This window comes from Triticum aestivum, chromosome 3D (genome assembly GCF_018294505.1).
Source record: "Triticum aestivum cultivar Chinese Spring chromosome 3D, IWGSC CS RefSeq v2.1, whole genome shotgun sequence".
In the NCBI taxonomy this organism is placed as follows: Eukaryota; Viridiplantae; Streptophyta; class Magnoliopsida; order Poales; family Poaceae; genus Triticum; species Triticum aestivum.
In genome coordinates, this window is record NC_057802.1 from 367,138,997 (window position 1) to 367,152,293 (window position 13,297).

General features: G+C 42.3%; 1 protein-coding gene and 1 long non-coding RNA gene across 3 annotated transcripts; both read right to left on the reverse strand.

Annotated features, from left to right (window-relative positions):
* Positions 1 to 10,254: 10,254 nt before the first annotated feature.
* On the reverse strand, positions 10,255 to 11,086 carry LOC123074677 (uncharacterized). 2 transcript variants are annotated; one of them, XR_006436034.1, is made up of 4 exons: positions 10,965 to 11,086; positions 10,612 to 10,856; positions 10,403 to 10,451; positions 10,255 to 10,306 (listed from the first exon to the last, which is right to left on the reverse strand). It is a non-coding gene; the product is annotated as an uncharacterized lncRNA (long non-coding RNA). The 2 variants fall into 2 exon arrangements; XR_006436033.1 differs by lacking the exon at positions 10,965 to 11,086 and having other exon boundaries at positions 10,612 to 10,955.
* A 1,058-nt stretch (positions 11,087 to 12,144) lies between these two features.
* Positions 12,145 to 12,777, reverse strand: LOC123074678 (triphosphate tunnel metalloenzyme 3-like). The gene has a single exon (XM_044497456.1). It carries the CDS (start codon positions 12,775 to 12,777, stop codon positions 12,160 to 12,162), a length of 618 nt encoding a protein of 205 aa, XP_044353391.1. The 3' UTR covers positions 12,145 to 12,159.
* Positions 12,778 to 13,297: the final 520 nt, after the last annotated feature.

Consider the following 13,297-nt stretch of genomic DNA (forward strand, 5'->3'; position numbering starts at 1 on the left):
ACTATTTCAACACCTCGGCTGACATGGCAGTTGCAACGTCTCCTTACCGACCTGCTCCGTCACCTCGTCTAGACCGGGGGCTTCGCCATCCCTTCATCAACCTACTCCGAAGACTTCGGCGTCATCAGCCGACCAGCTTCGTCACGTTAGCTGGACCGGGGGCATTGCCTCGGCGAGCCAACCTTTGCCAGCATCGCCATGTCGCCACTTCATCGCTCATCAGTTCGACGAACGCCGCATCTAGAGACCGGACCGCCCTACAAATTCAGACTTTGTCACGCCTTCACTGCATCACACCGACGCCCTGCATCGACATTGGCTTCGGCGCCAGGCCACATCTCTTTAAATAAATTATTTTTGCGTAAAGCAATTATGCAAGGATTTTAATATATTTATATTATTATTTTTTGGACCGCACTATTTTGTGTGTGTAGGTAATCGACTTCGACTGCGTCACGCGATCACTTCGGCAAGCCGACATCATCGTCCCAATCGGCATAAATTGGCTCGCATGATCACCTTGTTGGTCGAATTGCTATACAGACATGTTCGGTTGCCTCGGGGACTTTGGCATCATCAAGAGGGTTCTACCTCGTCGGGTGTTTGGCGCACGGGCCATATTCCTTTAATTATTCGCATAAATTATTTATTATGCTACATTTTTTTAATTTATTATTATTACTATTATCTCCTTCTTGCACTATTTTTTGTGCACAGGTAAATTATCCGGGTTGGGCAGCACTGTCACCTCGGCGTACTGACGTACCACGTCACCTCGGCTGGACCAGGGGCTTCGTCATCACTTCATTAACCCACGCCGGGAACTTCGGCGTCATACTGTCGGCCTGCTCCGTCGCCTCGGACGGACTTGGGGTTCCACCTCGCCACATTGGCTATGTTGTGTCGCCACTTCGGAGTGCCGAGCTCTTCGCTCCGCCACCTCGGGACCGGCTCAGGGGCTGGGACCTCGTCCCGCCGTAAGCTCGGACTGCGTCATCGATGCCGAACACATTAACCAGATAAGTTGCTTTCATGCTCAAAGTTTTAAAATTTTAAATTGTGTTTGGTTCGACCATGCTCACATACGTTGTTTGTTAAAAGAAACTCCTTTTTCCCATGTTAACTGGGGGCTCTTAAAATTTATATGAGTCGTTTATAGTAAATGTGTTTTCTTCTTGGTCGTTGCAAAGTCTTTTTCTACCGCTCCTTTTTCGACTCGAGTGTATGGTCAATAGCCGGATAGCCTGTCTTCTCTCTAAAAGCCGCTCGAGTTTAGTTTGCTAAACTGGCCTCAGAGAAGTACTCCGCCTTCGGGATAAGGAGCTTGATGCCGTAGGCTGACCCGCTTGAAGTCTTGAGATCGGATGTGTCATGTTAAAGCACGACAGAAGCACAATTTTTTTTCTCCAATTTTCGGATTGGCACCGAACACTTGATCTAGTTCGGACGTCAAGTTTTTACTGAAGTTTTTTGGTTTTCCAAGCCTATGGCACTTTTAAACTATTGGTGTGTTTCCAGCATAAGTCTCGCAGTGCAACACCGGACACCTTTAGAGATTCGGCAAAAACATTCTCGGATATTGCTATATATGCATCGGTTTCGAATTGTGTCTTCGGTCAATAGTTGGGTTGCTCGGCTCCTGTGCTTGCCTCCTACGTTCCGCTTTGTTCGGCTAGGTGTGCAAAGGGAGAACCACTGCGATTTTGCTTCCAACTCGCATGGTTAAGCGCCTCAGTGGAGAAAGCCAAAAACTGACTATCACAATAAGCGTAAACTGGTCAGCGATCCGATGACTGTGTTAAACTATAAGATCGATGGAGGTCACCCCGTGTTAAGCAACAAGCCGTTCATAATATTGGCCGAAGTGTTAACGGCTTCACCTCGGCTGTCGCCGAACATTAACTGGGGGCTAATATTTGGCCTCCCAACTTTAAGCTCCTATGACTAAGTGAAAGTTATAAAGCCCGCATATCTGATTGCCTCGTTTCCGCTAACACAACCGCCATCGGGCACCGAGACGTCGGCTAAGGGTTGTTTGTTATTGCGGAAACACCCTGCATAGCATCTACAAGGGGGTGGAAGCCGACGATGGGCCACTCTCAACTGATAAACAGTCGCAACGGAGTCAAAATAAACATATCATCGGCATTTGTATTTAATATACAAGGGCTGCCTTCCGTAATCATCGTTATAAAGCCATACATATGCATCAATTTGACTTAAGATTTCGGCCAAGCTGGGTTGCCTGGCTCCTGTGCTTCCCCTACGTTCCTGATTGTTTGGCTAGGCGGTAAAGGGAGCACCTCTATGATTGTTACTACCGGGTCATCTGGGTTAGTACCTTAGACTGGGTGAAGCCGAAAGCTAGCAATCTTAAAGGATATAATTGGTCGGCGACGACGGAAGTGAAAATTTTGGTCCATTCAGACCTTAGAGTTCGGAAGCTTTCCCCGAACTAAATCCTCAGTATTTTCCTCCCACATTGATCGCATGTGAGGTTTCATCATGGTCAACATGACAACCCAAAGAAAGGAACTGATGGCGGGACTATTTTCTTTGGAAGATGTTTCTTACGTTAATAGTAATATAACATATCTCTCCGCGTACCTTTGTTTATAAAACCGTATGGCCGGATTGCCTTGTTTGTCGTAGATCTTTGCCCTCATAAAGGCTTTATAAAGTGGGACAAACACTCCCCGGCTACTCGCCGAGGAGGTTGAAGCCGATGGTCGGTCAACAAAGTTTTGGACAGTGCGGATCCGAGCATTAATGATGTAGAGTACTTGGATAAATAGAATCATTACACATAGCTAGTACAATGCCCGTGCGTTGCCACAGGCCTTTAATTTTTTTTCATGTTGGTGTATAAAACTTGATGATATTTTTGTGCCTTTCAATGACATCGCATGGGGACCCTTGTCGATGTTTTTAAACATCGACATAATCCATCTTTATCTCTCTCATCCCCTACAATAATAAACATATGTGTAGAAATATACCTTTTGTGTTATCATGTGCTAAATATATACAAAAAATAACAATTATTTGTATGCACCTCTTCTGATTGTGTAAAACTCGACGAGGTCTCAGTCCAATCCATCAAAGCATCATCCGAAGCCATCAGTTTTAAACTCTGACCCGAAAAAGTAAAGATATATTCATCGATTAGCTGCTAGATAATAGCATGTGACATTTTTAGTCGAAGTGAGTGGCATCGTGGCTTCTATTAGAGCGGGTCACATCCAATTTTGATATGGCTCACCTTTGAATCACTTGTTGGTAATTATTCCATAGAAATGACTTATTAGGATACGTGATATTATTCACTATATAAAAAATGTGTGACATTTCTTTCAAAGCAAACAGTGGCTTTTCCCTTAAAAAAGCAATCAACAACTCATTTTCTTCTTATCTAAAAAGGCGATTCACTCTCTCAGCCCACAACACATTGCTCACACTCATATCTCATTCCCCCAACCTACTCACCCCGCGCCGTTGCCATCTCTCCCCACCATGGAAAATCATATCCAAATAAATGCCAGCTCTATCAAAAAAAAGAAAAAAAATCTAAAGATACTTTAACATTGTTATCTATCTTGGTACTGCTGCTCATCTCACTTGAAAAGAATATTTACAAATGATAATACTTTTGCTCATATCTCTTCTAAGCAACCTGATGAACATTGTAGTCAATGATACGTCCTTGGTGCTCAAATGGTGAAGCTTCTACTTCACTCCTTGCTTTCTTTAAGAATTGGCACATATTACAATCAAGGACTCCTAATCTCTTGGGCATATATCACATCAAACGATAGGGCATTCTACACAATTGTTTCCCTCCCACTGAACCTGAAGTTATTAGCCCTACACAAAGGAGTTATTCATGTTGATTTTAACCTTGATGGTATACCTGGTGGATCTACCATTGAATATATCAGACTGCATATGAGGATATATGTGCCTGAATGTGATAGGGACCTGCATCCTTGATCCCAGGCTTATTAATCTTGGTGGACTCGATGAGGTCAATGTTGGCAATACTGCCATCACGAAGCCACATTTTATAATGGAAGCAACATGGTGAGACTCAAATATTGTATTAGGATTTGCGAGCAGCATGTTGAACCCCAAACTGGAGTCATTCTTGTCCTTGAGGCTGAGGTACAGCTTGGTAGCAATCTCTTCAAAGCAGAAGTGGCGGAACTTGATCTTGTCTTCGCCGGTCTTTTATTGGATCAGCATGCTACCACACTTGTCAGAACGACCCTCTATGAAAAAATATATTTTAAGAGACATTGGAACAATGCTTTGACAGTACAGGGTTTGTTAGCATGCACTAATCCACTAATCTTTAAAATGAATAAATGTTAGTAATTATATCAAAACCAGAAGATGAACAACACTACTGCTCTCTCCACGACATAAACCGACGAATTCTAGACTCTAACAATCCTGAATATGTATGAATAAAACAACCAGGCTCAGCTATTTTGCATAAACCATGAAAATCTATAGGAACTTCAATGTGTTCAATTGAAAAAATAGCACATGACTATAGAAAGAACAGCAGGCTTGATAATAACTAATCCATGAACAGAACTTGTTTAACACATGACTAATCCATGACTATAAAAAGTTCATTATACTCGATCACTCGTCTGTTGCGTGCCATGATTTTTCCGTCTTTATTGACCATCATTACTTTGATCCGTCTAACTTGTTTAGCATGTAGCATGTATTCCCATATTGTATGGCTCAATCATTCAAACCTCTATATCGATCATTTACTTGCTTGTGTGGTCTGGGATGCCTTGTGTCCTGTCTATTTGTAATATGATTTTGCTGGCAGGATTTGCTTGTCTTTCTGGAAGGACTGGTTTATCGAGCGATTCTGATCAAGGTGGCCCTTGTCAGCTATTCACGTCCATAGCGATGAATGACTCAATCACTTGGCGCTCCTGTCTAGAAAAAAATCATTATAAAGTTGGCCCTAGGCGTTTCTAGTGATTTTACAAGAAGAATCAATATAAAGTCTTATAGTCTTCCTGTAGTTGTCATTCTCACGTTTGAAATTTTCAATCTTCTTCCGGACTTAGTCTGGTCCACTTAACCATGTACGCGAGGTTGTGCTTCAGGGATGGACATTCCTTATGTGAAATCCAATATGGGATACATAGTAACATCAACATGTCAGGCAAAGAGTCACATCGAAGAAAAAACACAAGAAAACTATGAACAGGTTTGTTTCTGTTGAAGACAATCAACAATAGATCATCATTTTTCTGTTTATCTGTTTTTATTTCATTTTAACAACAGGTCATCATTTTTCCATAGGCTATTCACTTAATTGGTCTCATTGAAATCATTTTGACAACACCCTAAAGGTAAAACAGAACTTGCCATGGTTTTCCATTGAGCTGAAGAATAAAATAAACCACATGCCTGGGAAGTAGATTGATACTGTTGAGTCCAAGAAGATCCATTAGAAACAGCTGATTTAGTGGCCCAAGCTTCTATAGTATATGGTGCAGTATTGCTGATGAATGTAGCAGAAATGCTTTCCTCCAATTTAGCCATTTTTAAATCAAAATCAACAATATTTTCACTGCATTTCACCACATTCAGTTATATTAAAATTTCAGGAATACAAAGTAATAATTTGACAATGGTGCTAAATAAATAAATTATTTCACTCGTAGAGTGCTAGTTCTGGTATCCTAGCAAAGTAAGCTAAATCAAAGTGTCATAGCTAAGAAAGCATACTCAAAACCTCTCTCGATTTTTTTACACCATTACCATACGTGTTTCCAGACTTGATTTTGCTGTTAGGAGCCAGCAACAGCAGCCAGAAGCATTGGCATTATTGATGATATAACTGAACCTTTATGTAGCAAGTGTTTCAGAGATTTATATTCGACACAACAACTTGCTGAATACTACTTTGAACTTAAAAGGTGAGGGAGAAATCAAAACTTGAGTCACACAGTCACATCAATGATACGATGAGAATGAAAAAATCAATGGAAAAGTACCGCTTAATATTTCACAGTTTCATCATGGTCATCAACACCGTTAAGTTGGAATTCGAGAGTTTTAGGAAATGTGACTGTGATTCAGTAGATTTCCCTTCTGCCATAAATAATGATGTATGGATAGCTGCAACTTTTCTTCATACTATCCCAACGCACGGACACATGTAGGACAAAAAATGACAGCAATCATGGGAAAACATACCATTACCAAAATCAAAGGTATAACATAATATATTGTCAGCATGATAAAAATGAGATCATGTTAATTTCCCTATAAAACTGAGATCAAAGGTATATATTTCACAGGAATTTGACAACCACGATCATAAGTTCTGAATGGCGCTTCAAGGATTAAAAAAACATATTGCCCTACAAAAATAAATAAATATTCAAGGAAGACAACTGATGGTTGAATCCTGAAAGTCTAAAATCTCTAGATCACATATCTAGCATCTGATACTTACATCCCTAGTAAAATATAATTTTAAAATTTCCTAGAATACGAAAAGAGCCCTATATAGCTACAAGAGATATGTATATATGTATGAGGTGGTCAGGAGTGAATCCCTTTTCTGATCTCGTTCTTTCATCCATTGTTCTCTGTCTCGCTTGATCGAGTCATGTTCCAGCACTCCTCACAAAAGTATCACTTCCAGACTCCTAGTATGGGCCGAAAGGAGGAGTTTTATTTTTTCTGATTATACATGCAACAGGGAATAGTTAAAAAACAATAACAAATTAAATGATCATGTGGTGAACCGGCTTCTTCTCCACTGCATTTGCTGATGACATAGGAAGTCACTGCAATATGGTATTATGAAATTATTTTTCATGAAAAAATGATGATACACTTTCATCTAACCAACTTGAATACTCACTTTCCTCAAGAAAACAATCTGAATAGTCTTGTGCATGGCATGATCCAAATTCAGACGACACACTTCCTTATATGCTATCTATTAATGAACGAACGGGTACTTACATGTATATGAGGCCAGAACCAGGCGTCGCGGACAGGGTATCTGTCTTCCACATCATCAGCATGGAGGAGCTCCTCCTCGGCTGCTCACTGAAGGACGACAACGATGTATCCATTTCCCATCTCTATTGTGGAAATGCATTCTGGAAACAATAAAAGAAACAATAAAAATACAGAGAGTTATACTAAAGAAGAAAAATCCTTGCATGCCAATCGTATGAAATAGCTAATGCAATTATCCCATATATAAATGCATCCCTAACACCAGCAACCGCTCCGGAATATATTCCACGTAAAAAACGCACCGATCATAGATTTATGAGATAAAAGTAATAGAGTCAAGTTAGACTACCCAAAACGATGCATGTGGTTCTACTTGTCACTTTTGACCTTAAGTGGTTTCCGTGGACATATAGTATGATGAATTTACTACATAGTGACCTTAAATTGTTTCAGTACACATATAGAAGGATAGAAATTCTACATGTACTGGGAACTACCACCAAAGCCATGTTCTATTGGATCCAGCTTGAACAAAAAAATTATATTGATTCATCAATCATAGACATAAAGTTTGGCTCAAAGAAGGAGGACTACATACAACTTCCAAAATTTTATGTGTGCCAACCAGTGGTTTCGGGCTGACATTCAGATAGACGATGCAGCTTGGAAGTAATTCTAAATGACAGTCATTTTCCATATTATATCTGCAGGTGCATGCTAGTGCAAAGTAGTGCTACATCATGAAGTTGTTGTAAGGTACATCGGGAAATAAATAAAAATTCAGTGCAAGCATGGTTGCAAATTATTTGGCAAGAGCGTAGCGTGCAGGCCACTTACCAGGTCCGGCACCCATACGCCCCTAGTAATTAGCAATGGTGAAAAGTCTAAACCAATTGGATGGCACAATCAACAGAAGCAAAAAAAAATCCTTGGGCGCCTCTCCACGATCCGTTGCCCGGTCCACCTCGGAGATTGGCCTGCTTCGAGCCCCGTTTGTGTTCAGCAACGGCGGCGGCCCTGCAACTGCAATCATTTATCCTAGTCTCCATAGTAGAACAATGGATGATCACAACTTCAAATTCTAGTATATACTGAATTAGTAAGGACCAGCGGGATAGCAAAAATTCAGAAAATTTCATTCTAAAATAGAAACCTCTAATTAATCAGACAATAAACTTGCCGTTTGATCTGATGATGAAAGGCACAAATGAATGGTTGTCGTGCATGCACATAAAAAATCCACACGAGAGTATGCAATCATCAATTCAATTTTTACAGCCTGGGAGTTAACACTGATAGGCCTTGCCTTGAATCAGGTCAAAACGAATGACCACAAGATTTTATTAGTACAGACTGCAGACCAAAAATTCCTCTTAAACACTTTTTACTGACTTCTGTATTGTTTTGTTCAGTACTTCAGTTCTTCAGTTTAGCATTCTAAACAAGCCAATGATGTTGAAAACAAGGTATGCTATTACAGATAGTTTTAAGGCTTGGCAACCAATGAATTTAGTAGCACACAATTAAACAACATCAGGTGACAAATTCAGCTTCCATGCTGATCCTAAATACTGCAACAAAATGTTTGACAGAATATGCAGGTCAGTTTGGCACTATAAGTTCCCAATCATTAGCTCGCCTCAGGGGTAAAACAAGCTACCATATAGTAAAGTACCAAATCACATGAGCAGTGTTGTAATCAGTCATGTAGATATTATAGAACATCACTAATTTTAACCAGTCCTGTAGTAGCTGTATAACTTTAGTGATTTTGGAAGCTTTGTAAGACTAATTCCCAAATTCCATCTGGTAGTAATTAAAAAATTCCATACAATGAAAATACTCGTATATATTTCCATCATGAACTCAATATACGTGTGAATAAATCGATAAGTAAATCAATATGGTGCATACTCTAAAATCTCAGAGATCTTTGATGTCGTAGAAGTTATTAGTCTTCTACTCGTTTCGGAAATCCCTACAGAAAAAGGGAGTACATTTCAAACTCTAGAACATGATGGTGCAAATGGTGAACTGAATAAAGCTATAATGGGCCAGTATACTACATGGAGCATAAATCTGCAACATGAATTTTGTAGTTATAGTATTATTACTTTCTTCGAAAATGAAAATCTATTTGCAGCATGGGTGTGAAGCATGCATACGCGTGCACAATCAAGGATTGAAGTCCAAATCTCAGCATGTTCCACGTCACCAGAACATCATCGTATTCCCAAGTAACCAAAAATATTGTTACTCCTGGTTGCCGTGAAATTTCTGCAACAAAGAGGGGACAATTCAGTACAGAGATAACAGAGAGAAGGGAGACGTAGTGTTGTTGTCATTGTGCTCCCTCACCTCCCGGCCCTGCAACTTGAAACCACTGGCGCCTCTGCACTGCAACCCCGTATGCACATCGTCCCTCTCCCTCGCCCGATACAAGACACATAAGCTAGCACCAGCCAAAAATCAATCAATCAGTCAGTCAGGGGAAGCTTGTTGATTGACATCCAAAAATTCAATGAGTTAGAGAGCAGAATGAACTCATTAACAGCACACATAAACAACCAACCATCCCCTGGTTCAAACTGGTACTGGTACATATTTACAGATTCGACGGTTCGGTTTAGGCACCAGAAAGCAGAAAGCAGAGATATAAGATGACAGATAACATAGAACCAGAAAGCAGGACAACGACACAGAGAAAAACGTTCAGATTGCAATTCGTGTATACCAAGCTATGCAATGCATTTTGGCATAAGTTGTGGAATCACGCACATATTTTCTTTCAAATAAAAGTAGTACTCAAAGTCTGAATTCAGTTTCAAAGAACAAAGCACGCATACTGAAGTTCGATGACAGGTCGACGGAGGTTGTCCCTGCAGGACACCTTGTCGGACAGCGCTGAACTTGTTGCCGGTGATGCTAGGCACTGGGGGGACGGCATGAACAGCAGCATCGGCGGGAACAGCCTGACGAAGCATTTTAAAAGCATTCATACAGAATATAATCTTCTAGATGATAACAATAAAAAATACAAGTGCAATAATCCACCAAATGTAGGAAAGCATTGTTACAGAATATATATTCTAATCCGTGATAAATAGAGATCTGAAACCATTGATCACATGCAAGAAAACAGGAGGAGGAGGTGCACAACTACATGTAGGGCGTGCAGACGCCGCTGAACTCATGAGTCGTGGGCTCCTGTTGCTTCCGTCGATCTCGTCATCCCCAAAGTCAAGTATAGTGCCATAACATCAATCATATATGTGTTGGCATTTTACTGTACCTGTTATGACAGGGATGGCCTTGCTTTAAATAGAGCATGTTCAAAGTGTGAGAGTTCAATCAAACTCGACGAACTCATTGATGGTGTCCAATTTACCAGGAATTGGGTTCTCTCATCCAAAGCGGCCACAACTACTTAGTTTTACCTAAACAAGGAAGGCATGGTCAAACAATTTAATTCCACGCGTTGCACATTCATAAATCACATGACAGATGTACCACGCATTCATAATTGTACAAAGTAACTACCAAGTGTTCCCGAAAGAATAAATCCACACACGCAATCAGCTAAACATAAAAATTTACCTCAAAAAAATAGGATGTATGGTGAGTTAGTGCTTGCACGGGTTCATATTTTCCTTACTTCTGATTCGCTCTCCCCAATATACTTGTTCAATTGATCAGGCCCCTAAAGTTCCAGAAAAGGAAACATTGTACAGTTTATACAGAACACAAATTAGGTAGAAAGAATATGGCAATCTCAAAATAAATTGTCATTAGTGTTTTCCCACAACCTGGAGATCCAAGCAGAAAAAGACCAGCTCGCATGACTGGCACCAAAAAGGGAAGATGAAACCATAATTAGGTATTTAAAGCAGTAACATGAAACACTAAAACTTATAAAATGCAAATAAAAACCGCAGATCTTGGTGAACTACCTTCGATATGAATTCAGAGGTGGCTAACGGTTTTAATCTACCAATCACTATGATGACCAGATGACACATAGTTAACTGCAATACCACACGCCCTGCCCTGTTCATCGCTTAGGGCAGCAATGTGGTCACTGGATAAAGATTAAAAAAATTCAGGCGCCTGGTTTGAACAATAACACACGCCCTCCCCTGTTCCCAAAAAATACCATCAACATGGCCACTGGCTAAAGTTTCAGGAGTACCCATTCTTGGAGTCGCCCACTCGAGTCCTAAATGTTTTAGCAAAGTATAAAGTACAAAGGTTAATCATGTGTCGCTGCATGTTTCAGCAATTATATGGTAAGGAATCAAGCTATGAACTCAGGCATACCTTGGTATCTTGGCCTTCTAGTTCATCAAAGATCAGGTTCAGCCTTTCAGGTACCTAATAAGAAATAAGAACAGATTTGTCAGGTGGCAACTTAGATACCAACGATGACCGTGTATGCCTGAGACCAACAAGCAGCTCATCAGGGAGGTGGGTTAAGACAAGAAGCAGCTCATCAGGGAGGTGGTGAATCTAAGGATGCCCATCTGCACCGGGGAGCAGAACAAGATGTGGTGTGGTGAGACTGCAATAACAGGCTCATTGCCCATAACCGTGTGGCGGACATACGAAATTCAGTTTGTTCCTAGCTACTCCCTCCGTTCCTAAATATAAGCCCTTTTAGATATTCTAATGTGGACTACATACAAAGCAAAATGAGTGAAACTACACTCTAAAATACGTCTATATACATCCGAATGTAGTCCGTATTGAAATCTCTAAAAAAGGTTTATATTTTGAAACAAAGGGAGTAGATTTTATGTCCTGTATATAAATGGACCCGAGAGATGAAATTTAGTCCTCTCCCCAACCAGACATACCAGCCCCGGCTTCTTCCCAGCGGTTGTCGGATCATGCTCCAGGACAAGTTTTTTTACGAGGATTGAAATGCAAACCCTTGTGTTGCTATGCTGCCACCCAAGATAGTATTCTTGGATGAAAGTTATCAAATACCAGAATGTAACAGAACTAAACATTACATTTGTGAGATTTGAAATCACTCGCCACAGAACAAGCCTATCGTCGCAAGAAAGTGCTAATGAAACACAAGTTTTATAGCAACCACGGTTTAATCATCATTTGGGACATGGTAAAGACCAACCACAAACCTAGTCACGGAAGCAGCTTCCCGGCCATGAAGCACGCGAACTTATTGCTCCGGGAGTACTCATACGGCACCCCAGCCACGGTGAGCAGCCGCTCCAGGACCTCCTTGGCCTGGTCGGGCTCCGCGGTCTCGCACTCCAGCTCGTAGTTTGTGCCGAAATCGAAGTGTGTCTCGTCGAGCTCTAGCACGAGCCCCTTCCCCTCGCCCTCCTCGAGCTCATACACACCGCGGGTGTTCCAGAAGCCGCCGAGGCAGACGAACGGCGCTTTGTCCCCGCCGACGCCGTACTCGTCGGAGACGAGCCGGACGATGGGGGAGTCGACCGCGCCGAGACGGGCGGGGTTGTCGACGCAGGTGAGGGCGAGGGCGGGGTCGAGGGGCTCCATGACCTCCTCAACGCGGCTGACGCCGGCGTCGATGCGCGGGCGGCGCTTGAGCATGAGGACGGCGCGGGAGGGGTCGCGGTCGTCGGTGCCGTAGAGGCGGACGTCCCGCTGGGCGGTGGTGGCGGCGGCGAGGGGCCGCGCTGGGGCATCGGTGCGGAGCAGGCGGGGCGCGAGGAAGGAGGAGAGGCGCTGGTGTGCAGCCGCGCCGGGGAGACGGAGCTTGATCTCGACCTCCATGGGGTTGGGGTTGCGGCTAGGGCTGGGGGGGCGGGGCCTGGAAGGGGCGGGCGGCGGCGGCGTCTACTCTGGGAGTTCTAGGGATCGAGAGGAGCGGACGAAAAAACCTACGAAAAAAAACCAGTGGAAGGTGGGACGAAAAAAAACCAGACGAAATTGGTGGGACGAAAATAAACTCGGAACGGAGACTACCAACTGAGACATTAGGAGTAGAGATTTGTGATTTTACTCCGGATATCGATCCTTAGTTCGGCCACCCGTGCCCACATTAAGGCTCGGGGGCTACTGGGCTTCGGGCTTATCATTTGCTAATATCAAAGGGGCACATCGATCCCCTAATCTGGTGTTGCCACCCGACCAGTGTCTCGGGGGCTACTGCATTGCCTATTCAATGCAGAAAATTCAAAGTGCTCAGTGTTTGGCTTGACCGAACTATGGGCAAACGCGTCTTTGGACAATAATAGGTACCATGTGGACCTATCCGGCATCAAGCTAATATATTACGGCGACTTCTCAAAAC

Bases quoted from the DNA above. Each gene is read 5' to 3' on its own strand.
- LOC123074678 (XM_044497456.1), bottom strand. From the start codon at position 12,777: ATGGAGGTCGAGATCAAGCTCCGTCTCCCCGGCGCGGCTGCACACCAG.